Source organism: Thamnophis sirtalis, unplaced genomic scaffold (genome assembly GCF_051295495.1).
Source record: "Thamnophis sirtalis isolate CommonGarterSnake01/CBP01778 unplaced genomic scaffold, rThaSir2_p1.2 scaffold_3, whole genome shotgun sequence".
NCBI classification, from domain to species: domain Eukaryota; kingdom Metazoa; phylum Chordata; class Lepidosauria; order Squamata; family Natricidae; genus Thamnophis; species Thamnophis sirtalis.
This window is the reverse complement of record NW_028261383.1, coordinates 81,068,606-81,096,129: the sequence shown is the minus strand read 5'-3', so window position 1 is coordinate 81,096,129 and position 27,524 is coordinate 81,068,606. Positions and strand designations below refer to the sequence as shown.

Genomic DNA, 27,524 nt, shown 5'->3' with positions numbered 1-27,524 from the left:
TTGCTGCACTGTAAGTACTATAAACTCTCCTGCACTGCATCCAGACGCTGATTATTTTGCACTCATTCATTGATTTTCATAACAAAATGATATGCACGGTGATTACCAAATGCCAGTTATAGGCGTATTTCCCATGAAAAGCTCTGCCCAATGAGACATGAATCTATATTGGCTGGAATGCACCCGTGGAGATGGCAGTACTCCAGTGAGGAGGGCAGCCATCAGCACAAACTCCAATATTTGCACTGATGCAGTTTCTTGTCATGCTTTTTTCTTTTATTATTGCTTGTCTGCTCAGCACCACTGTCTGTAGGCCACAACAGAGCTGTGCTCCAGCGCAAATCATAGGCGGCTAGCAGGCTGCGTTGGCAGGATATTCAGCTGGGGTGAGAGTCTTGGTGGTGGAGACCATTCCTCTAAGAAAAAAACAGAAGGCTTCGGCAAGCCCCTTCTGACCTTAACCTCTGGCGACTTCCTTTTACATTCCTCTTGGCTACCTGAACAATGGGCAGCACAACACGCCGTGGCTCTGGTCATCAGCCCATCCAAGGGCTGCAAAGAATGAAGCCAGCATGGCAAGAAGTCCCAACTCTGAAGCCACCTGGGCAGTCGGTCGGGGCTTCGTGACTGCATGATGTTGACAACGGCCACGCAAGCTAGAAGAATCAGGAACGGGGCTCCCACTCCTACCAGCACCTGCCATCCTGCCACCGAGAGTCCGAAAACCAACGACGGCAACAAGAGGAAGCAGATAATCAGGTAGAAGACAGCAAACCAGCGATACTTGGCTGTCTGCTCACCTAATGCTTCGGCCATGCGGATTGGGAGGCGAGTACAAGGTAGGGGATACCACAGCAATATCCCAGAGATGTTGAAGAAGAAATGGCAGAGAGCAATCTGAGAAGGGAAGCCAGAAACATAGCAGTTCTCTCAGGCGCAACATTCGGAAGAAATGCGTACTAGGCAAGGGGTTTGGTGGGAGAGCAAGGAAAGGAACCTACCGTGTTTCCCTGAAAATAAAGCAGGGTCAGATTTTTCTTTTGACCTCCGAAATAAGTGCTTGGCCTTATTTTCGGGGAGGTCTTATTATTTTTGAGGTGCAGGAGGCGGTGAGGGTGGTCACCTCATGGCTGCTGCTCTGTTACAATATTTTCGGCTTATTTTAGCGCATGTGCTTAAAAGCCTGATTGGGCTTATTATCTGGGGAGGTCTTATTTTTGAGGAAACAGGGTAGTGTCCCTTTTACTTTTGATTCATTCTAGTGCCTCTCTGCTTTACCATTGTTGTTCTTTCCTGGTTTTTTTTTAAGAGGGTGGGAATGGCAGTCCTTAGTGGCATGTAAAGAAATCCTTAGGCTGGGAAATCTATTGTCATAAGCCATCATCTCTATGTTCCTCTATCAAGGTAGATAACTATATGAAATTGCTACAGCAGGTATCTAAAGATATGACTAATTGGAGTGGTAAACAACTGTCTCTGATGGGCAGGATTGCGACAGTCAAGACATATGTATTACCAAAATTTTTGTTTCTGTTTCAAACGTCACCAACTAAATTGGACAAATTTTTTTTAAAATCTTTGGAGACAATAGTGGCTCGATTTATATGGCAAGGCAAGAAAGCACGAATTAAAGCCCAAATATTGCAAAAACGTAGAGAACTGGGAGGCTTCGGAGTACCCAACTGGGAAGCATACTATCTCTAGTTCAACAGAATAGAAAGAGGGCATCTCCTCACCTGCAAGGCACTGGCCAATTTATCCCCGGGACTGGCCAGGGCTGCTAGGATAGCCGTGGTTGTAGTTCCAATGTTAGAACCAAGAGTGAGTGGATACACACGTTCTAAGCTAATCACCCCGAGACCTGTCCCACAAAAGAGAAGAGGAGCTGGTCAGAAAGCAACAACTTCCTTCCCCACACAATACACCATAGAGCAATGCAAAGGGAGCCCTCCTTATTCCACAAAATCAGAGCTCCTGAAGATGACTCCAGTTAAACATTGTCCCTGTTCAGTCATCTCCTTTAACCAGATTACTGAATAAACTATCCGGCTTTGCATCCCGTACTAAGGAGAAGTCTAGACTAGATAACTTCTAATATAGACTATTCCTTCCATGTGTCTATGTATATTCTGGACAAAGCAAGATGAATTTGCACCCACGTTAAGCCATAATAAATCACCAAGCTGATCGCTTATCAAGGCTGTTGCTTATGCACTTGATATGTCTTAACTGATCTGACTAAACATGTTATGTGAATATAGACACAGCACCTTGTAACTCAGTAATTTCTCAGATAGCTGTGCCTTCAAATCAGCACATCACTACATCCTGTTTAAGTATGATAGTAACATATGCTTATTTATTCCTTATATCCCAGAGTAGCTACACCCTTAAAGCCCCAGACTTCCTCCTGCCATGGTGAATGGGACAGAGGCGACTAAGAAACATTGTTAGCAGAGTTAGCACTCTTGAAGAGGGCTAAAAGTCCACAGTAAATCTCATCCTGAGTTTCTTTTGTGCAACACAGTTCCGCCATCTTGAGTTGCTACTGGGATTTGGGGTGGGGGAAGGGAAGTTATAGAGGGACTTACCTACGAGAGGGGTGATTGCTGAAGTAAAGACAGAGCTACTTTGCATAACAAACGTCATCCCGGCACCAACAAGCATGGCAAAGTAACCGGTGGCCCATCCAAAAGGTGATGGAAGATCTGCCCAAACCAGTACAATGTCAGAAAAGAGCAAGGAGAAGAGAGGATTCACAAAGGTGGGCTCTACTACAAGAACTTGGTGCCCTTCAGAGGCCCGGCATCTAAACTTTTTGACCCAAGAAACCTCCAACCTGGTGGGGAGAGAGCTTATCAGCCTACCTGTGTTAATGACCTTCTGGATAGCTCTGGCCACCTGGCCTTTGAGCACAGAGTTCAGCAGTTTGACCAACATCATAAGACAGGTGCATAGTACAGTCAGGGATCCAGCCAGCAGCATGAGTCCTACAGCCAAGTCTGGCAGAGAGGAGTCCACAAACAGATGATTGCCTGGACAAAGGAGCAATGGTCAATGCAAGAGGCCTGCTTCCCTCCCCCCCCTCTTACTTTTGTGGTCTGACAGGAGGAACGGGAGGCATCTGTAGCCATTTCTTTCAGAGCTTTGTTGCACGAAGTTGTTGGTGCTTACATTTCTGTGACATGACACTGCTGAAGTTCCCAGCACTTTCCAGACTGTTTGACATAAGGGAGCTGCAGTTTAGGGATCTTCCTCTTGTGCCTGCTGAAGAAATCTACAAAAAAAGAGGGTCATCCTAACGTTTTGTAGGAACTTTGGGGAGATGAGTGAGGAATCTCCCACACATACACACTCATTTCCAGTCAAAAACAACCTTATTATAATGCCATACTTAGCCATTCAATCCGTCTATCTCGTTCCTTTTGTTCATTCAAAAGTGATCCTTGCAGGCAAAATGTTTCTAAAATGTTAATTCTAATACCAATTAGCCTCCATAACAATCTTCATATTTCACCCATGAGCACTCATTTAGCGTCAGTTCCAGGGCGATGACATCTGCTTAATTCCCCCAGGAAAAAAGACATTTCCCAATCTCTTGTTCTGCTGCTGCTTCCTTCCTTGGGATTCATTTTTCCCAAAAGACTTTTTCAGTGACTGGACTCCTTAAGTTACGCATGTTCCGAGAAAACAACATTTTGCTGTGTATTGCGCAAGCAGTTTAAAATTAAGAATCTGTTTGGCAGCATCTGCCCTAACCCACTTTTGAGTCCCTGAAGAAATTTGCAGGCAGAAATGCCATACATCTCTTTGGGGGATGAGGTTTAAAGGGTGCTTCCCAAAGGTACCATTCGTCCTCTCCAAATCTCTCCCAAAGCAGGGGTGAAGCAGATCCTTTCCTATAGGCCTCCAAATCCAGAAAACACCACCCACCAATCAGTATTCTCCTTCCAGTGGCTAACGGGAATATAATCAAAGCATAATTCAGTCCCAGCCATTTCTCAGCTATTGCTCCATCTGGAACCACAGAAAATGCCCCTGCCTCATTCCAGACAAATCAGAGATCAAAAATTACAAACACTCCCACCTCCATTGTATCAGAACATGCCATATATGGTATATACATTTGGTCATTTCCCAAACGTTCTGAGCATTTGTATCTACGTAGAAAGTAACTGGCTAGAGTGCTACAATTCTTCTGTATTAAAAAATCCCACAAGACCTATGCAAGGGACATGAAGTCACATCATCTATTCTACTATCAGATGATGTCTCTGGATTTTTGAACCATGATTGTAGTCAGCTGATAAAATGGAGACAAAGTGGCAATGTTCTAAATAAAACGAACCCTTTCTGGAGGAACTAGAACCTATTGGAAGGACACTTCTCTGCCACTGTTCCCTTTCAAGAAAAAGCAAGGGAAAAAGAAAGAAGAAAGAAGAAAGAAGGAAAAGGAAAAGGAAAAAAGGAAGGAAAGAAAGAAGGAAGAAAAAGAAAGAAAGAAAGAAAGGAAGGAAGGAAGGAAGGAAGGAAGGAAGAAAGAAAGAAAGAAAGAAAGAAAGAAAGAAATAAAGAAGAAAGAAAGAAAGGAAGGAAGGAAGGAAGGAAGGAGGGAAGGAAGGAAGGAAGGAAGAAAGAAGAAAGAAAGAAAGAAAGAAAGAAAGAAAGAAAGAAAGAAAGAAAGAAAGAAAAGAAAGAAAGAACGAACGAACCAAATCACCCAAGCAGCCTGGTCCTTTGTATGTCCATTGTCCATTGTGCTGAATCAAACCAGGACCCTCCTAACATGGCTTGTGTGGGCCTCAAGCCCACACAAGCCATGTTAAGCACTCTACAATGGTACTCTCACCACCCTCCAGGCCTTCCGCAAAGCCCTTAAAATCTGGCTGTTCCGACAGGCCTGGGGCTAAAGAATTGTTGCCCCCGTCTCGAATGGTATGACTGTTATGTTTTTAATCATGCATTGTTTTTATGTTGTTTTAAATTCTTGTTTGTACCCCCCTTCCCTGGTTGAGTTGTAAGCTGCCCTGAGTCCCCTTCGGGGGGAAAGGGCGGCATATAAATAAAATAAAACTCAAACTCAAACTCTGTTGGCCCTCCTGCTGCTGGCAAAAGAGGAGCACTGTCCTCAAAGTTCCTCAAAGACATACAATCTTATAGCAAAGCCTCACAGTTCACTTTGGCTCACACTGACAACCTCCTGACCACAGGGGAGCCTGGGCAGTTGGTTGACCACAATTAATGCCCCAAAGACTCTCATGATAATCAGCAAGAGCCTTTGGGAATCTGGGTACTGGGTGGCACTGGGCTCACTGGGCAAAGCAAGTGGGAAGGCAAGACCTGGCCAAGCTGCTAGAGCTGTTTAAGGAGAGGAAAGAGGACAACCAGGCTTGATCTTCCCACAGTGAGAGTCTTTCTGCAATGACTGGTTCATTCTCAAGAAAGACCAGGTGCGAGTAAACAAGCAAGAATGCAAGGAAAATTTCTCGGCTGGAAAGGCAGCAGGACTCTACTGGACAGGAGGAAAGGAGGGGAGGGAAGAGGGGAGGAGAGGAGAGGCAGAACATGAACAAGAATAGGGTCCCTCTGTTCAGCAAGGAGGCAGCAGAGAAAGCATAGGGGTATTTGGGCAATTCTGGGGTGGGTTTCTAGGATTTTCTGATCCCAGATACATTCTTGGGAGTGGGGGACATATCAACCCAGGAATAATACGAAATATTGGTATACTGGCTAATGAAAACTACTGTCCACTATGTGGCCAAAAGGACATTAGAGTATTGTAGGCTGCCTGACCGGAAACACTGCCATTGTGTTGGAGCTTTTGCTGCCGAGCAGCTGATTGGCAGTTGCATTGGCCTCCTGGAATAGTGCCAATCAGCTGTTTTAGGCAGCAGGGATCGCTACCACCATTCACCACCGCCGCCAATCACCGCCACCATTCAGCAGTGGTGAACGGTGGCAGCAGCAAATGGCGGCAAGGATCCCCCCAACCGAGAACAGCTGATTGGAAATATTCCGGGAGGCCAATCCAACCAGTAATCAGCTGCTCGCTGCAGCACCAACCCCCCTCCCCCCCAGTTGCAATATTCGCTCCATAAGATTGGGGCAGGGGGAGTGCATCTTATAGGCCAAAAAATATGGCACACACACACATACGTTTGTGTGTATGATAAATAATATGTTTAATAATATGCCATAATATTCATGATATTCATGTTTGACATTACAGATTTTTGGATCAATGTATAAAAAAAGTTTCAGCACCGCAGCCCGGTTCACCCACAAAACCGCGCTCGACTAAACCGTGCCCGACTAAACTGCGTCGCTGACGTCATCAACAGGGCGACAACAGCACGGAGACAGAAGCACGCTGTAAACCCTAAACCTAAAATTAACCCCTAAACCTAAACCTAACCCCCCTAAACCTAATCCTAAACCTAACCCTAAACCTAACCCTTAACCTAACCCTAAACCTAATCCTAACCCTTAACCTAACCCTAACCCTAACCCTTAACCTAACCCTAAACCTAACCCTAACCCTTAACCTAACCCTAAAGCTAACCCAAAACTTAACCCTAAACCTAACCCTTACCTTAAGTTGAATCGGCTTGCTTTCAAAGCGCTATTTAAAGCGCCCTTCTTTCTCCACGCTAGCTGTTGTCGCCCTGTTGATGACGTCAGCGATGTAGTTTAATCGGGCACGGTTTAGTCGAGCGCGGTTTTGACGGGTCACGCCGCAGCCCTTTTTCCAAGGGCCTATTCCTACTCCTACACCATGGCAATTTGAGCTTGAGATCAGGGCAGGATCAGAAAGGACTGCTAGTGGGCAGGTGCTTTGGGGCCAGACACCTGAGGGAGCTGGCAAGAACCCCTCCTGTGAATGGATGGAATGTGGATGGAAACAGACCATCCCCATTCTCCAGAAAACTTCACCATTGCAAAATGAAGGATAAGGGTTTTTACAGTGTGGGTTACAGCAAAGCTGAGCTAGAAATAGATTGGCTCCATATTCAGATTCAAATGATGGAATTTGTGCACAATCCTCATTCAGAAGTGCTTTTCTGCCCCCCATAATAGAAGGGCACAACTATAAATAACGATGAATGTCTTTCTTTTTTAAATCTATATCCTTTCATCAATGTGTAACCACTCATTTAGTTACTGGTTTTTTTTTAAAAAAAGAATCTGAACTAGCGTAAATAGAGAAAATTAACATATTCCAAAGAGAAAATTAACATATTCAAAAGAGAAAATTAACATATACCAAAGAGAAAATTAACATACTCCAATATGGAACTCTATTAGGAGAAAAAGCACATTGAATTCATTGGTGACTGAAATGCATTTCAAAATGTTTTCCATTCATGCACATCTGCAGAGACGCTTCATCAAACAAGGTATATATACTGTGTAAATCAGAGAGAAACCTCAGTGGTGGCCTCTTTATCGGGAAGGGAATCTGGAAGATTTTTTGCATGGTATTTGCTGTTATGTCTTACAATCCACCACCACCACTCCTTCCCCATTGTATCCTTTCTCTTCTTTAGCACAATTCTCACCTGTGGAGCTGGTGCTTCACACCACACCCGAATCAGACTTCTGTTATGCAAGCTTTCATTGCCTGTGGCAATCCCTGTGATCACTGACTTATCCAGCTGAAGGGAACAAGAAAAATCCTTAAACTGTGGCAAGAGTGGAAGATACCTCTCTCATCCCCACCTCCCAAGGTTACTGTACAGGTAGTCCTCGACTTATGACCACAGTTGGGACCGTAATTTCCATTGCTAAGAAAGGTGGCCAAATGAGTCATGCCTGGTTTTATGACCTTTTTGCCACTGTCGTTAAGGGAATCCCTGCAATTGCTATGAGAATTATGCAATATGGAGTGAAACTGGCTTCCCCATTGACTGTGCTTGTTGGAAGCCAGCTGGGAAGGTTGCGAATGGCCATCATCTGACCCCAGGATACTGCAGCTATTGCTGGTGGCCAAGTGCTAGTTGCCAAGTGCCTGGATTTTGATCGTGTGACCATGGGGATGTTATGCAAGAAGCGGTCCCATGTCACTTTTTTTCAGTGCTGTTGTAACTTCATTAAAGAAACGGTTATAAGTTGAGGACCACTTGCATAGAAAACCAAGAAGGAGCTCCCAGGAGAAAGACCAAGAATTTAGATTCATTTTCCCCAAGCTGGTACCTTCCGGATCTTCGGTGTCATAGCCCTCCGCCTGGCATAGCACACATACCTGGACAATAAGGCCAGTGAAGGGTTCCGTGATTACTTTCAGGAGTTCTGGTGCATCCTGTCCACTGCGCAGGTTGAGGGTTGCCACGGAAAGTTTGGTGATGTGGTGCAGATAGCCGCTGGCCACTTCCAGAGGCAGCAGAATCAGCACTGACAACCAGTTGAAGCAGTCATGCACCGTGGCCCCTGCAAAGGCCCTGTTAAGACAACAGAGAAGCTTTTGCTGTTGTGAAATATCGGAATTGCGGCATGGGGTATATGGATGGGTCCTACCTGAACATCCATCCAAATCATCTGCATTGCAGAAGTGTCCCTGAGCCCCACTTCTACCTATTTGTTTTGCTTACCTGAATTACCAATTACTCCTGGTTTAACACATACCTGTTCTTCATTATTCCTGACTTAGGTTTGTAGTCCCAGCACCACCACCCCCAACCTCAGCCATCTACTGGCATCCTCCTATGGTTGACGAACACTTTCTCCTTCAGCCAACCTGCTCCTGTTCTTCATCCAGTTCTTCCAGACACACAACTGGCCTCCTTTCCAAGGCAGAAGCTGGCTACATTCTCAGTCTCCACCTGCAGTTTCCGGACTCCCGCCTCCCACCCAATAATACTTGCCTCTTAAATTCACTTCTGTCGCCAGCTTGCATGAGAGCCACAATGGTGTTGGTGACTGAGGTCCCTATATTGGAGCCCATGATGATGGGGATGGCTGAACCTACCTCCAACACTAGAGAGCAAAGGGCAAAGAGCAGCTGGTGAAAACTCTGGCTGGAAGAGGCCACCATAGCATCATAAACAGAATGAGACTTCGGGGCCCACTTTTCCTCCTGGCCAAACTCTTTTTCTCCAGTTCTATGTATATCTCCGTCAGACATGCTAATGTATTAATTCCCCACAATTGCAATTACATTATTATCAGGCCCAGCATGTCATTATCAATATAAATATTACCAGAAGAGGAAAACCTGGGACTTCTTATGACTAGGTACAACTAGTGGTAGGATTCAGCCAGTTCGCACCTATTTGGGAGAACTGGTTGTTAACTTTCTAACCTAGTTCAGAGAACTGGTTGTTGGAAGAAATCTTATTTTGTTTTTTTCCACTTTACATGGCTAATCCTGTAAGGAAGGTGGGAAGGAAACATTCTGGTGTTATTTCTAGCCTAATCTTTATTGCCCTGCTTACAGAAACTGCCTCTCCAGTTAATCCTTATTCTATTATAACAACTAAGGCAAAGCGCCCATCAACCTGAGTGAGGTTGAGTTGTCCACGCCCACATAGTCACATGACCACAGAGCCACGCCTACCCAGATGGTCATTAGGGCAGAGAACTGGTTGTTAAATTATTTATATCCCACAAATGGATAGAACTCTAGGACTGTCTGATTGAGAGTACTAGGAGTTGTAGTTTAATGACATCTGGAGGCCAAATGTTCCTATTCCTGATACAAAAGAATAACTACTAAATGCTATATAACTATGCCACTCTCAACTAGGAAATAGGAAAGGGTAAGGGGTCAGAAGAGCCACTTCTTTAGTATATTCATGTAGCCAGATTCTGATTTTAGGTCCATCAGCATTACTCACACCCTGAAGAAACCATGCTCACGATGATGGATGTGGAGGTGCTGGAACTCTGCACAAGGACAGTAACAAGGACGCCTACCACAAGCCCTGCCACTGGGTTGGAGAGGATAGCATTGTCCTTGAAAATATCTCCAGCTACTTTACCTAGGGGTGGAAAAGCAGAGGGTAGCAAAACAGATCTGAACATATGGCATCAAGTCTAGTCCAGCTTACTCGTAAAGCAAGTTTTAGTTAGAGTCTGTTTTATTACTGGCTGAACATATAGCTTGTGCATTATTACCCCCGTTAAAAGATTCCAGTTTAGAATGAGCTCTTTCTGGAAATGGGATGGGGAAATCTACAGAAAGTCTATGAACACAACCATTTAAAAGCTCTTTCTATTTGCTAAAATGAGGAAAACATGAAGTCGGTTTCTCTGTATAAGGATTGTGAGCAGGTACTGATACCAGAAGCAATTTCTCATTTGTGCTAGTTCTGTGGTGCTTAATTGAAATTCTAGTTTACAAAAAGAGATCCTGAAAATTTGACGAGATGAGAAAGAGCAGGCATATTAGTAAAACATGGTAGAATTATTGCAATGTCCTGTAGCTGATATGTGATAGAGCTGAACAAATGAGGATGTTCTCAAAGCATTTGCTAATCAGAAGTGACATTTCCCTTCCGTGAACAAAATTTACCCTTTTGGAAAAGAAATTATGGACTTCTCATTAGGTACAGAAAAATATCTGGAGGAAAGGGAAGAAGTCACATGAATCTCTGGTAAAATTATTGAAATTCAACTTTACACATGCCAGCTTTCAGCCCTAATAAACTGACTTACCCCACTGATGGGGAAATAATTAACCAAGGTGTCTTCTGCACCTTGATCTCCTTTCTTGTCCAAAAGACTAATTTTGCATGATAACATGCTTCCCACTCCCAGGGCTTTTCAACTGTTCCTTCTACTCTCGGGTTGAGCTCTCTTCATCTTCTGACTCAGACCTGGGCAACAACAGCATTTCCCTGACTGACCAGCCTTGTTTCCACAATGGAGGGCAGTATGCTCAGGTTTCGAACTTTAGATGGACTTAAAGAGCAAAGGTTTTCCTATCACCTTGTTATTTCCTAAATAAGTCTTGCCTATCTGCTTTTACCCAAGATTATTTCCTTGCAACAGTTATACTCCTCCTAATTTCCATGTTTCTCACTCCATGCATTTCTTCCACTGTGACAAAGCTGTCCAGTGATGTTCCAATGTTGCCCTTAGCCTCTTTCTTCGGATCCCAACTCCAGGCAGCTCCCATGCCAGCAGCAGAGACAGGCAAGAGATGGAAGCCACACAGAAGGACATGTAGCACTTTCGTTCTGAGGGATCACTAGGGAGGAAGGGATGGAGGGTGGGTGGGTGGAGAGGAGGAGAAGAAAGGCAGACAAGTATCAGGGTGACCTCACCTCCTGCCAGCTGGAAAGCGGAGCTCAGCACATCAAGGGAGCACACAAACAGATATAAAAAGGCAAACATCAAGGGGACCTTGAGAAAGGAAATAAGGATGGATCTGGTTCTTGCACATTTGCCCAGGGCTGCAAAGGAAGAACAGGGATTCAATACAGTCATGCAGTAGATTCAGTTCAATTTTCATCACCCACAGACCAGAGGTGGGTTCCTACTGGTTCGGACCGATTCTACCAAGTAGGTAGTAACTCGGTCACCCACATACCCGAACCGGTTCTATTTTCGGTGGCGCCATCTTGTGTTTTGGTTCTGCGCATGTGCAGAACAATCTCTATTGCTGAAATGTAATCCCCCCCCCCTTTTCTAACATTCTGCGCATGTGCAGAACTTTTTACGTGTAAATGTGAGCGAAGCAATTTTTTTTGCTCGCAAAACCGGCAATAATGCCGGTAGCAACCCACCGCTCCCACAGACTATCCAACTGTAACCTGCTGGTGCTCTGTTTCGTTTTTTTCACACCACTAAGATTTCCATGTAGTTACTTCACATTGGAAAAGCTTATGTAGGAGTGCCAGATGGGGCTAGGCCTTTTAAATCAGTTGCACTTAAGTTTCATCATAACAAATAAATAACAACAACAAAGAGAAATACCAGTGATTGTGCCTCAAAAACAGAAAAATCCCTACGTACATTACAGGGATTAAAGTTAAAAGAAGAAAAAGAAACTAAGGGGGAAAAGATCTGTGTAGCCTCAGTATAAAGTCAGTTACATTTTGTAATTAAATCTAGGCCACCTAGAAACATATTGCTCCATCGTCACATTTTTAGAACATGCTGACATTTCAAAAATTGACAACGAACATGTATCTTGAATCCATTCCTGAACTTCACAAGAATAGATTTCTCTACAGTTACATAAGCTTAATGTCTTTCTTTTTTTATTTTTTTATTTTAATTGAACAAAAAGACAAAAAAAGAATCATCCTTCATTGCATCTTGTAGAAAGCGTGTCGATTGGTTACAGATAACTTTCGTGCATTTCTTCCACAGTCATTACTTATAGTTCATATTAGATTATACACTTTAAGTCAAAAATCTTTGTATATCTTACTATCAATGTACCACAATTCTCATTTGACTACAATTATTGGAACATGCTTTTACCACAAATCATTCATACTTAAAGACACAACCACATAATGGCATTCATTAGCTATTTCAAAAAAATCCCCCAATAACATTACACCTTTGTAGCATCTTTTAAGTAAAAGTCAATTAATAAAGTTTCTAAACCTTCCCCCCCTTTTTTCCCAACTCACTGATTAAAATTTATATCCAAGTTACTTTTGTCAATATCATAACATGTATATATTGTTAAACAATGACCATTGACATTTCCTTGTTGTTATTATAATTGGCTAAAAATCATTTGCTATTTATGTCCCATCTTCTCTCATCAGACCCCCCCAAAGAAAAACCTTACACCTTTATAATAAGATCTAAATAAAAATTTGTTAATAAAATTTTATAGGTCTTTCTCCCAAGTCACAATTTGCAATTTATATCCAAATTTCTTTTGCTAGATTACCATACATGTATATATCATTAAGCTGTATCCATTATCGTTTCATTGTTATTATAGTTAATTAATTGTTAGCAAATAAACATTTGATAACAATCTAAAACAATCCAAGAGTTACAAAATTCCTACTTATTAATCACCAAAATCAACTGATTTTTTATTATCAACTTTCATTGTCAACCTATATCTTTCCAGTAACAAAACAGTCTTATCTCTCTTGCCAATTGTGGTGTAAGTCTTATTTTTATCTCCTTTATAAGGGTTTTAAAGACTTCTCTCCGCACTTTGAACTCACTGTTTAGGATTTATATCCAAGTTACTTTTGCCAATACCATAGCATGTATATATTGTTAAACAATGTCCATTGACATTTCCTTGTTGTTATTATAATTGGCTAAAAATCATTTGCTATTTATGTCCCATCTCCTCTCATCAGACCCCCCCCAAAAAAACCTTAAACCTTTATAACAAGATCTAAATGAAAATTTGTTAATAAAATTTATATGCCTTTTTCCCAAGTCACAATTTACAATTTATATCCAAATTTCTTTTTGTCAATACATGTATATATCATTACGCTGTATCCATTATCATTTCATTATTATTATTATTATGGTTAATTAATTGTTAGTGAGTAAACATTTGATAACAATCTAAAACAATCTAAGAGTTACAAAATTCCTACTTATTAATCACCAAAATCAACTAATTTTTTATTATCAACTTTCATTGTCAACCTGTATCTTTCCAATAACAAAACAGTTTTATCTCTCTTGCCAATTGTGGTGTCAGTCTTCTTTTTATCTCCTTTATAAGGTTTTTATAGACTTCTCTCCGCACTTTGTTGCTTGAAGGGTCTCTCAGATAATCTCGTTGCCCACCAGTTGCTACTAAAATTGTCTTTGGTTGCCAATCTTGCTTCTGAAAAAAAACCTCTTCTTATGTCTATCATCATTAGTATTTTTTCTTCTTCTGTGTCCTGGAATCTGGGGTAGAGCTCCAATTCATCGAATTCCCCTTTCCATATTCCCTTTTCCACTTTCACCCACATTTGCTCCATTAATAAATTCATCTATTGTCTTATCTTTATCTTCTATATCTTCATTCTCCCCTTTAATTTTTGGGGCTCCAACCCCATCATCTTTTGCTGTGAAGAAGACTACTCTTTCCAACTTCTTCTCAATTCTCCCATATCGTTCCAATAGATTTTGAATTCCAGCCAAGATATTTTGGAATTTTAAGGTTTCCTCATCTAAGTATTGATCCATATTTCCAAAACAGAAGAAAGAAAGAAGAAGAAAAAAAAACTAATAGCGACTGCCACTCTAGCCTTCCAGGCCTCTTTTATTTTTTATTTTAGATTGACTTGAACACAAGTTCTTTTATGTTCTTCAAAGGAGAAGGGTTCTGTTTCCCCCCCCCCTTTCTTTCTTTCCGCTGCCAAAATAATTCTCAGAGGCACCTGTAAAAACAATTTGTGCCCTTGGTTCTTTATCAGTTTCTGTAAACAAGTTGCAAACCCTTCAGCTACAAAGTTAGTGAAATCAAATAATGAAAGAAAAGAGATACATTGTTTCAAAAACCCCAGCCTCTGACCTCTGAGTGGCAGTGTTAATTTTCATCTTCTAATATTTATCTCTGGCTTATAGGGAACAAGTTCTTTAGATTTCTTTTAGTGTGATTTCATAACAAGTAGTAGGAAGAAAAGAATTGTTAAAATAAAAAAGAAGATTTTAATCCAGAAATAAAAAAAATAAAGCAACAAAAAGCAGAAAAAAAATCAATCCGTTCACTTTAAGAGGAGAGATGAAAAATGTTGCGAGCACTTCAATCCACAAAAAATAGTTACAAAGATTTTAGTTACAAAACTTTCCACAGTGATCCAATTAGGATTATTTTCACCGCTCAGTTCTTTTGCTTAAGGATCTAATTTGGCTTTAAAGAAACATTTCTTTGGGCAATCTTTAGCAAAATAGAAAAAATACCTCAACAGATGGACTCACTTTCTCTTTTCACCTCCTTCCTTCCGGAGCATCCCGATTTCATCAGCCTGGGGGCTGCCTGTTTACAGCCGACTTGAAGCACTTCCCTTGGGTCTATCAGGGATTTTGTGATGTCTCTGAGACCAGCAAGGCTTTGTTTTCCTGATCACCATCTCTAGGGGACGGTTTAGGTCTCAATGGACTGTCCAGCGGCAAAAGTGTCAATTAGTATTGGGAGTATCGAGACCGCACGTTGTGATATCATGACATAGCTCCTCCTTCTCCCACTTAATATCTTTCTTGAGTCACAGCATTATCAACACACAGATAACTCCACATTTAATTTCTTCCAGAGTTCTTAGTGACCCACGCTCAATGGTAGAGGATATGGTAACCTAGTAGTGGTGCACACATTAAACCATGACTTTAAAGCAGCTGCTAATTAGCTACCAAGCCAGCCTAAAGATTTTGCTTTCAATGATAAGACCCTGGCAATTTTGGATCAAGATATGGAACAAATCGCCTTTGCTGTTACACAGCTGGTTGTTGTTTTGTTGTTGTTTTATTTATTTATAGGCCGCCCTTTTCCCTGAGGGGACTCAGGGCGGCTTACAATCAAAAAGGAAGGGGAGTGTAGGACAATACGAAAAAAGAAATGTGCACAAAGTAAATTAGACAATAAAACTCAACATTCACTCAGCATTCGGGAGGGGCGAAATAAGATTATCCCCAGGCCTGACGGGTTAGCCAGTTCTTGAGGGCTGTGCGGAAGGCCTGGACGGTGGTGAGGGTACGAATCTCCACGGGGAGATTGTTCCATAGTGTCGGAGCCGCAACAGAGAAGGCTCTCCTCCGAGTAGTCGCCAGTCGGCACTGACTGGCGGATGGTGAATCATTACATTTTCCAACCTTCCCCGGGAAAATGTAGGATGAATGGTTTGATATTGTTTTTTTGCCCTGTCTTCCATCTATCATTTTACTGAACATGGATTGTTTAAACATTGTTTTAATGGGTACAGGTTTAGTCTGTATTACTTTCACTGTTTATAGTGATTTGAAGTGTGATTGCTTGGAAAGACTAGGTGATTATCTCAGTGGTGGGATTCAAAAATTTTTACTACCAGTTCTGTGGCCGTGGCTTGGTGGGGATGGCAGGGGAAGGATATTGTAAAATCTCCATTCCCACCCCACTCCAGGGGAAGGATACTGCAAAATCCCCATTCCCTCCCGATCAGCTGGGACTCACGAGGCAGAGAATAGATGGGAGCAGGGCCAGTCAGAAGTGGTATTTACCAGTTCTCTGAACTACTCAAAATTTCCGCTACCAGGAGAGGTGGAGCTGACGTCGTGATGACATGACGTGCGATCTTGGAGCTCCAAGATTGCCATCAATATCTCTACCGCTGGACGGTCCTTTTGCACGTAAACCATCCCCTAGAGATGGTGATAGAGAAGGGCACATCCTGCTGATCTCAGGGACATCACAAAGTCCCTGATTGATCAAGGAGAAGCTCTTTTTTCCAGCAACAGAGAAGCAGTCATTGAAGCTGCTGAAGTTGGGACAGCTCCAGAACAGAAGGAAAGCGGTAGTGAAAGTGTGTTGAATTGATGAGATAAATTTTATAATTAGAGAAGAGATCACCCCAAAAAACTACAAGTTAAATTAAAATTGAAGACAGAAGAGAGTAAGCAGTGAAATTAAGCCAGAATTAAACTTAATGTGTTATTTTTTTATTTTTTTATTTTTATGGATGGAATTTTTACAAGCGTTTCCTACTTTTTAAATTGGATTGGTTAACTTTTCTTTTTCTATTTTTCATTCTTTTTTCATACTTATGGATTAAGAATTTCTTTTTTTATAACACTTGATCAGATTGTTTTTTTAAGAACTTTTCTCCTTAAGTTTGGAATACAAAGGGGGATGTAAAAGCAGGAGGAAAAAGAAGCAACACTGCCACTTAGATGCTGGAGGTTTGGAAACATTATTCTTCTCTTTTCTCTTTGAACATTCTCAAGGCTTTTGAGCTTGTTTATTGAAAGTGATAGTGGAAAGAGCACGGGTTGTTTATACAGGTGCTCTTTTGGAGTACTATCAGTAGCTGGACTGGAGTGAAGAGAAAGTCTTGACTTGAAAGATTATAATGAACTTGCTAGAGATTTAACAAAAACAGCCTTGGATGTTATAGTGGCAGTGTTTATAATTTGGAGGTATAGTGCAACAAAGAAGCATTAATATTGCAAATGATTATTCTAGAAATTCAAAAAATACTGGTAACAACAGAGAACATTGAGAAGAGAATGGAGAATATAGAACACAGGAAAAATAGATGGAAAAATTGAGGATACTTATCAAACAATGGTGGAATTTGAGGACAGAGTTCTAAAAACTAAAGAAAAAGATGAACAGAGATAAGAAAATTGTTGATATTGACAGTAAACGGAGCATGGTTGGAAATGGCAAGAGTGGAATATGGAAAGGGGAGATTGACGGATTGGAACTCTATCTCATACCTCAAAATATAGGAGAAGAAAAGGGAGAAAATTTGACAGAAGTAATGAGAGAAATTTTGGCAGAAGCATTGGTGATAACTAAAGGCAAACTGATGGAAGAAGCAGATGGAGGGTTTCGAGTCTTTACAAGATATGCAATGAGCAACAAGTTGCTAAGAGAAGTCCATATAAGACTTACCAAGAAAACAACCAGAACATTAATACTACAAATAGCAAGAGACATAAGATTGCACTACTATTGAAAGGACACAGGATGATGTAATGAATATACTAGATTGATAATATGAAATGTTATACAAATTGTAAGTGAGGATTATGCAGAGGATGTTTAAAAGCCTTGTTATTAAATATAAACAATTTTTATATGGAATATGGTATAAAGATGTAATATTATTGGATGATTTTAGGAGGAAGTAATGAAATGCCATAATATAGATTTACTTTAAATTTAGAATATTTTATATAAAAGGATGTAATAATAGTTAGAGTCAAATGAATGTTTAATAATCATAATAATTGTTTACATATATATTGGATTGATGATATGAGAATTTGTGTAAACTGTAAGCGGGGACTATTGTGAGGAAGCACAAAGCAAATCAACATACTGTATGTAACTGGAGGATGATTTTTATGTATTGTGTGTGTCTAAGTCTGTTTGTTTTATGTGTGTGTGTGTGTGTGTGTGTGTGTATATATATATATATATATATATATATATATATATATATATATATATATATATATATATATATGATTTTTACAACCCCTGGTAAGTCCCAATTATGGGAGGAAGCTAACTGCTTCCATCATCTGTCAATCGGCTCGTCACAAGAGTCCATCACGACAGAAACCCAATGTTTTTTACTGTTGCCTTTGTTATATTTGTGTGTTTTTTTTATCAGCACAAATAAAAAAACATTATTTATATATATATATATATATATATATATATATATATATATATATATATATATATATATATATATATATATATATATATATATATATATATATATATATATATATATATATATATATATATATATATATATATATATATATATATATATATATATATATATATATTTAAAGTCACAACCCCTGGTATGCCCAAATATGGGAGGAAGATCACATTGGAAGTGTGATCTTCCTCCCATATTTGGGCATACCAGGGGTTGTGACTTTAAATATATACCTTTCACCCTGGCCTGGCTGATAAGGAGTCGAGCCCTGTAGCTCAATGGTTAACACATCTGCCTAAGAGGCAATAGAGCACAGGTTCGATTCCCTGCAAGGGTATGGCTAGCTGATGAGAACTAAATAGCTTGAAATAGATCTATACTAGTCTCCCTCCCTTTATTTATTTATCAGCACAAATTAAAACACACACACACACACACACACACACACACACACATACATACACACACACACACACACACACACACACACACATACATACATACATACATCCAGAACTGGTCAGAATCTGCTGAATACCACCTCTGGATTATCTTAAATTCAGTAATTTACAAAAGGATTAGGAAACGTATGCTCTTGAGAAGTATAATTCTTCTCTCACAACCCACCGTGCTGGTTGTGCTTCTGAGAGTTGAATCTGGAAAGCCCCTGATTGCCACATCCTCAAATTCCAAACCCTGAGAGGAAATGTGAAATTGTTTTGGAGACTTTGCTTTCAGTCTCCAAATGGCCCCTGATTCTGCTTGCACTCAGGGTAAAAAGAAACTTTTTGTCAGCAAGGGGGACGTGAAAAAGAGGTATCTATACATACATACATATATACATACATACATCCTCCAAGCATTCCAATCCCTAAACAAACGCAACTATTGCAACTCCTGCTTGAGTTGCTTAGTAACAGTAAAGAACGTGCCAGTCATTTTTCTATAAATGGCAAATGCTTCGCAACATAGAAGAAGCCTGAAATGGGAACAGCACTCCCACAGTCAGAGGAGAGGATTGAGAAGGAAGCTGTAGAACTACACCTAAACACTGACACCACTGGAGACCAAATTTCACACACCACTGTTTTTGAAAGAAGTTGGAAGGACCCTGCCAGGGTGTTCTTGTTGTATACTGTGAGTTATCCGTTGAAAACATATAGCATATACTGTGATGGTGGTGGTGGTGGTTATACAACCGTAATGATTTAGTTTTGACAAGTCGCAAGTTTTTTTATTGCACAAAAATTACTCAAGTACTCTGACCATTGATCTTGCAGTGCTATAGTATTTCAGATTCTGAGTTTGTCTGTGAGTAATAGGATGTATGGTAGGTCAATATTCAGGATGGGAGAGGAAGACTAACTAGCTGTTCAAGGATTGTAGGATTTGAATTCCAGCAATTCATATTGCTGGCCACATTGTCTATGACCGCTGGGAGGTGGGATCCATTAACATCTCTGTTAGATAAGAGTTCTCCATCCTGGCCTACAGCAGTGGTGAAAAGTCTAAAAGACACAATTGCTCCACTGCGGTTGCTGTTACTGAAGCTGCATCCCATGTTGCAGGGCCCAGTTGACAGAGGAGAGCCTATCCAGATGGTTGCCTTAAAATAAATAGTTATTATCCAAATGTTGAGTGATTGCTCACACTGGATTCAGTATGCAGAGCAGAACAGAAAACCACAAATCTTTTAAGTGGCCACAAAACAACTGACACAGGTTAGCTGGAAGGAAATCCCCAGCTTGGACTCAGACCTAATTTTTCTGAGCTCCATGTGAATGGATCTGATGTTGGGAAGAGTCAGCCTTCGATGTATTGTTGTTCTTGCACAAGTTCACTCAGCTTCCCTTAACAGGATCTCATTTGAGATTAGTTTTGCATCCACGGTGTGTTCATATTTGTATTTGTTCCTGTTTTTAAAGATTGGGTGCTATCCTTGGGGGGGAAACTCCCCCAAAGTGATATGTTGAAAATTATCATAAAAACAATGGGAAAGAAGAAGGACACCGAGAAGGAATTCTTCAAACAATGCTGGGTCTCTTGATCCAATAATTAGTAGCTCTTGAGGGCAGGGCTCATCCAGTTGAATATATTTTCCTTCTGTCTATGAAATGGCTCAAATTAAACCAACATAAATTTTCTCAGTCATTAATAAGGTTGCTGAGTGGTGTTGCCCAATTTACTGTAGGTAAGTTAAGACAGATAAGTTGGCAGATCCCTTCTCAGCAGGGAAATATTCACCATTTTGTTCTCCCTAAGACAGGTTGGGGCAGGAGGAGGTATGACTTTTAAGAGATGACTAGTATTTTATCCATCTCTCAATTAGGTAGGTAGGGACTTTCTGCTTCTGCTTTCCCTAGAAACCTCTGGTCATCCCATGGGTTTCCCTACAGGTGAAACTGTTTGGAAAATCCTGCTTCACCAGGTACCCTCTGCCACCCATGAATCAGACATTGTAGGTGACCTGTGCAGGGGGTAGAAAGATACGATTGCCGCTGAGCAATCTGTCTGTCAGTCAAAGCTTTCTTTTTTATATCTGATGACCCATGTAGAAAGAAGTCACCATGGTGAGGCTAATCAGTCAGTGGGGCACTCCAAGCTATCTGCACCACCCATAACACTCAACCTGCAGTGCAACTAGGCATATCCTAGGCAAAGCCCAATCATCACCAAATAGCAAGATTGTGCTGGAAGAAGATGCAAACCACCACCTTCATACTAGATCAGTAAACTCCAATATTGGGTGGCCTTGACTACAGAAGATGAGAAGAAGCCAGCAGCCTGTTGGGGATGTGATCTTATATGACTATGAGAGGAGCACCCTTGAGCTCCTCTAGGGGATGTGTGGCTGTGTCCATAACATCCCAAGCAGAGCCTTTGAGTCTAAAGCTGATCTAGAAGGCTAGACCAGTCTCCAAATAAACTGGGTGTGAATTGCCAGCAATAAAAAAATCAACACCTTGACGTGGGCTCAAAATAGCTACCACATGCAAATAGAGTATTTTTCATTCTTAGTTTGTGGGACTCCGGGGTCAGTTTGATGCTTAAGATTGATTCATTGTTTAGGTTTAGGTTTAGGTTAAGTTTATTTATAGGCCGCCCTTTTCCCTGAGGGGACTCAGGGCGGCTTACAACTTATATAGGAAGGGGAAACATACAACGACATATAGGACAATACATAATTAAAAGAATAAAGCAACATTCATTCAACATTCGGGCGGGGATGGAATATAATCTTTAACCCCAGGCCTGATGGGATAGCCAGGTCTTGAGGGCTGTGCGGAAGGTCTGGAGGGTGGTGAGGGTACGAATCTCCACGGGGAGATCGTTCCAAAGGGTCGGAGCTGCTACTGAAAAGGCTCTCCTCCGCGTAGTTGCCAGTCGACACTGACTGGCAGATGGAACTCGGAGGAGGCCCAATCTATGCGATCTAATGGGTCTTTAGTGTGGTCTTTCGCTTCCTCTCCATTGAAGATCTCCTTAGGTTTGGGAACCAATTGTTCCCTTTTAGAGATGTCCAATTTTCCTCTATGTGAGAAAGGAAAAGAAGCCTCACTTTTGCTCATTCTGGTTTTCTGTGAGAGATGGCAGGGTGACATGACAAGAGGAAGTATGTTGAACATGATATGTTCTGAGGAAGACAGTCTGTTATCCATAGTCATCAAAAGTACTTAATTCAGTGTGTGTGTGTGTGTGCGTGTATTCTTTTTTTTCTAATATTTTTCACTCCATATTGTCTACTTATTTATTTATATTTATTAAACGTATATGTCGCTCATCTCACAATCCAAAGCCACTCTGGGAGGAACATAAATTTAATATAGGTAGGATTACTAGAAATCACCTGTGCAATCTATTTGCAAGGAATCAGATTGCTATGTTTGATTCTTATATGCAACCTGGATCAATTTAGCTACTTGCTTTGGACCCTTAAGCATTTTGCAGAGTTAGATCATCTCCTCGTAGGCCAGCTTCTTGAAGTCTCCTACAGTTTATTGGACTTTTTTTTCCCCACAGCTGTGAAAAAGCTCCTCCTAGTGATGAACTCAACTCAGGGTACAATAGTGTCCAACTCCTAATGCTTATTAAGCAGCAAATGGCATTTTTTCTATCGCCCAGTCTTGAGGTTCCTGCTTGCCGCCTCTGTTCGGACATCGATGCCTTCTGTTGTTAGGAAGCTGCATTTCAGTCCCTTGCAATATGAGGGCCATGTGACACATATAGAATCATAGAGTACATGATGGAATAATAGTGTTGAAAAGCTCCATTTACCTCAAAGGCTACTCAGTGCAGGAATCCAAATGAAAGAATTCCAGATAGTCAAGTTTCTGCTAGAGAAGACGTCCAATGAAGGAGAAACCATCACCCCACTGGACCATTGGTTCCACTGTCAAACTGTTCTTACTGGTAGGAATTTTTTTTCTCATTTTCCATCAAAATCTTGCCTTCATGTTGTTTAAAACCATTATTTGCCATAGTATGGAATGAAAAATATAACAGTCCTTGAGCATCTTCTGTGGGACATTCCCTCAGGTATGTTCCCTCAGGTAAATTCACAAGCTTTGAATTTAAAAGTTCATCTCAGCTGCAATTCTAGATAGGGCTGGGCTGAAAAATATCCTGCTCAGAACTCAAACCATCAACAGTTACCTGGTGGACCAATAGTATCAGGCTGCTTCCACTGTTGCCACAAGCCTGTCTAAACTTTCATTTTGGTTTAGTTTCTTATTGGCACAAAAACCTTAGACAGTTTGGGGCAGCTTCTTCACAGCTTCCAAGAGAAGGATTCTCAGCCATTCAGCCTCTTAAATTGTACAGCTCTGTCTTTTCTAATCATTTAGCACTGATTTAAAATGTTTTAAATGGCATATATTTTGGGGGGTAAGGAAACAAACTGATATGGTCATACTTTGGACCACGAGAGACTGATGGCTAACTTATGACACACAAAGTGGCACGCAAAGCCATGTCATCAGGCACGCATGGCCTTGTTTGTCTTCTGCGTTCCTGGCGCGCATCAGCTGCTCTTTGTGTGGGCAGCAGTGCTGAAAACCGGTGTGCACATGTGTGCCGGCCGGCTGATTGTCGGGTGCACATGCATGCCAGAACCCAGAAGTTCAGCTTTTCGGGAACATGATCCTTTTGTGTGCGTGGCAGTGCTGAAAACCACCCTGCGCATGCAAGCTGGCAAGCTGATTGTTGGGCATGCAGGCGCAATAGAACCTGGAAGTTCGGCTTTTCCAGAGTGTGGCCCCGATGAGCGTGTTTCCACACGACCTTTTCGGCACTCAGCGCTGAAAAGGTTTTCCATCACTGCTCTAATATATACAGGGAAGACTAGGTTTCTTCCCTTGGCCACAAATGTCTCTGCCTTGGCTGCTTATTCTTGTGCTTTTGAAGGACAAATAAAGTCATGATTCTGAGGGTGCAGAGGGCTGTTGGTTAAAAACCACAGTGTCAACTTAGGGAGAACTGATGTGACATAAAAGAAATCAGTAGGGAAAGCTGTAGATAACACAGGGGTAAGCATTTTCTTCTGTTGCAACTGTGGATCATTAAAAACACAATGACAGGGGCAGAAAGAAGCTGTCACAAGGCAGCCCCATGAAGGAAAAAAGACTTGATTGGCGTGTTTTTTTTATCGTTACCAAGCAACAGTACTAAAATAGCTAAAGTAATTCTACCACAAATAGAAAGCTTGAATTGTAGCGTACACCATTGCAAGGTACAATCTATCTCGGAAACATTGGTAAACAATATCTGATTTCTTTTTTAAAAAGTATTTTTGTCTGTTGTTTGAATCTTTGTCCATAAAATTTGGTTCCATATTAGAGTTTTTTCACGCTGCTGAGATCAGCTTTTCTGCAATTTGCTGGACAGAGGATTAAGATGGAAGTATCCCCCATGCACATAAAATCTCTCTTTATAAATGAGAAAGAATGGTTTTCATCGCCATGGTCCTTCTAATAAGTGTGTCCATGTGTGTATAGATCAGTGTTTCTCAACCTTGGCAACTTGAAGATGTCTGGACTTCAACTCCCAGCATTCGCTGGCTGGGGAATTCTGGGAGTTGAAGTCCAGACATCTTCAAGTTGCCAAGGTTGAGAAACACTGGTATAGATCTTGTTCTGCAAAAGATTTCCATTACTGTTAATTAAAGATTTCTTCCAGTTAATCCTATTTTATTTCCAGTTAATCCTATTTTATTTCTTCCTGATTAACATAAGTGTATTCCTTAAACAGCTTGTTCTCATTGCCCTAAAGTCAGTGAACTGTTTGTCTTCTTTCAAAAAATTGTCCTTTCTTCCTCCCTCCCTCCCTCCTTCCTTCCTTCCTTCCTTCCCTCCTTCCTCTCAAAAGGACCTGTTAACATTTGTCTATATATGTACACTTGTCCTAGACTAGCACAATAGAAGCCCACATAGCTCCTGAAGAATCTTTTAAAATAACAGAATGTCATAAGGTAGACAAATTCATTTCTAACCACAGACCATGTCATAGTCCAGTATTTAACAGGAACACTTGATATTAACAATGGCAAGTATACTGCACACAACATTCTCAACCATTAGACGTCAATGAATCCAACACCCAATCATTTCTGTTGGAGTTCTGGCATTCAGAACATTCCTCAAACTGTAAAAATATTAGCTTAAAGGAAAGAAATTGGGACCCAGGCCAACGCATGAACAACAGTGCAATTTAAGTAAATTTTACTTTAAAAGTTTGGATCATAAAATATTGGGGAAAGCCCCGAATTTAGACCTCTACCTGACACTTCACCACACACCACACTCCCATTTTCAGTTATTATGGAGAAGTCATATGGTGTGAAATGAAATAATTTTTGATCTAGCTATTCTCTGAAAGACGTGAATCCTGTGAAAATTACAGATCTGATCTCCCGTTGTGATTCTTCTTGAACAAAATGACTTCATGGTTTTACAGTAGTTCTCACTCTAGAGAAGGGAGCCATTTTACAACTTTTTCTTGCTAAAATTTCTTGGTGTTTTAAGTGTGTTTTATGACAAAGATCTAGAGATGAAAAGTAAATCTATGTTGGGGCTAGCTGCTCACCTCATGCAAATTCTAACCAACTACCACATGACGAAAAGAGTTAACACTTTTAGTATCTACTTTCTGCTGTCTAGTGATCAGCTAGGATTGGCAGTGCAGAGCTGATAGCCCTAAGCATTAGAGATCTATGCCATATTTGCAGTGCCAGGTTGCTCTGTTATGACCACAGACCACCATCCTTTTGATTTGTTTGGTAGGTGGTGTGAAATTGTTCTACCTCAAGTGATAGGAAAAATAATTAATGGTGCATCCTGTTTGTTGTTAAAAGAAGGAGCGCGCGCGCACACACACACACACTGTCCTTCCACAAAATTATTAACATTCTGATGGGCATCAGAAGCCATCTTAGTTATGATATTCAGAATGATCCTGTTTGATATTTAACTTTTTATCTTGCCACCTTGTCTGGCTTTAATGGTGCTGCGATTTTGATTTCTTCAGTTTGATTTTAATCTGAAGTGGTTTAAACATTTTTAAATTTAGAACAGAATAGAACAGAATAGAACAGAATAGAACAGAATAGAACAGAATAGAACAGAATAGAACAGAATAGAACAGAATAGAACAGAATAGAACAGAATAGAACAGAATAGAACAGAATAGAACAGAACAGAATAGAATGGAATGACAGAAAGTATGAAAACAAATACTTTGAAAAAGTGGCTATGTAGAATGGCCGAACCCAGGTCACGGGTGTCAAACTCCTGGCATCACATTGCTATCACATGACGTTTTGCGAATTTTTTCCCATTCCCAGAGCTGGGTTGGCCGTGGCCTGCGTGTGACGTATCCGGCATGCGAGCTGCCAGTTTGACACCTCTGACGTAGGTCATTTTGGCTGATTTTGAAAGCCTAAGTAGGACTGGTCCTAGCTAATATCACCAGGAAATACTTAGCTTGCAGAGACACTGGAAAGTAAAAAGTAATGCCAGAAGAAAGAAATGAAAAGACATCTCTATAATGTTGCCAATAGTTCTGCATATACATGTCACCAGAGCCAAACCTGACTTGAAAGTAACATGATGTTACAAAGAAATGAGACATCTGGTACACTTGCCTGTTTACAGCTATATCCTTAGCTTCATTTCCCTTACCTGGTTTCTCTGCTTCATCCCAACATGAGTGTGGGTTCCCCATCTTGGAAAAATGAATGTTGATTTCATGGCTCTCCATGCTTTCTGCCAGCCTCCCTGAGGAGCCAGGAGGGAAGTGCTCAAGGTTAGAACTGACAGTGGGGAACAAATATTTTCTAGGATTCTGGTTCATCTGTAAAACTATGGAGAAAGAAATGTTTATTAAAGAAACTGCATCTCACAAATAATGGGATCGTCTGCTCCCTGTATCGCTTGTGAGATTATCTAGGACACTCTTCAAAAAATAAAAGGCAGAAAAGCCTACTGTGCCATCCCATGAAGAGCCGGTATCAGTTCTTGGTGGAACTTTTGCAGTATCTGTACCTCTGAAGCGTGTAGCTTTAGCTGTGTGCAAAAATGGGTTATGAACCTAGTCATATAGAAGACCCTAAGAATCTCTGCAGGCGTCTGTAAATAGGATCTTCTATCTATAGAGAAAGCACCTCCTATGACCACTTTTTTAAGGACAAAAAACCCCTAACACCCATGGGAGTTACCTTGAATAGACTAATACACAGCTGGTCCAAGAATACACAGAAAAGCATGAAGAAAGTGAAGTGAAGGAAAGAATAGAAAGGACAGAACTTCAGCTACAGTGCTCAGAGGCTGAGCAAGACTCTTGAGTTGAATACCTTGGAGGTTATGGCCAACAGGAAAGGGTGATGCCTGCAAGACTCTTCCTGTGGATTGACAGCATTGCATTGGATTTTCTCTCCCATAAGGTAGCATCATGGCCTGCCAGATGAAACAGAGATCGCCAATGATAAATGTGATGCTTGTCCTGACGTCTTGGTTTCAAGGAAATTCCAGGTGCTTCCCCTATGTTCAGCAGCCAAAGAGCCATATATCTTAATCATTTATCCAGGATAATGGATTATTATTGCAGATAGATAAATACAATATCTATTGCTTCTACTGGTACCTATATTTTTATTGCCATTGAGGCCATATCTAAACTGCAGGGGAGAGTCTTCATTCTTTGGAAGAGAGATTAGACAGATGTTAT

At 41.0% G+C, this 27,524-nt stretch overlaps 1 protein-coding gene across 1 annotated transcript; it reads right to left on the bottom strand.

The window, feature by feature from the left end:
- SLC34A1 (solute carrier family 34 member 1) lies at positions 1 to 26,690 on the bottom strand. The gene is made up of 11 exons (XM_087709327.1): positions 26,478 to 26,690; positions 11,265 to 11,391; positions 9,834 to 9,977; positions 8,862 to 8,973; positions 8,243 to 8,438; positions 7,560 to 7,655; positions 3,175 to 3,277; positions 2,868 to 3,035; positions 2,592 to 2,708; positions 1,737 to 1,861; positions 1 to 897 (listed from the first exon to the last, which is right to left on the bottom strand). Exons 1-11 carry the CDS (start codon positions 26,649 to 26,651, stop codon positions 343 to 345), a joined length of 1,917 nt encoding a protein of 638 aa, XP_087565453.1. The 5' UTR covers positions 26,652 to 26,690; the 3' UTR covers positions 1 to 342.
- Positions 26,691 to 27,524: the final 834 nt, after the last annotated feature.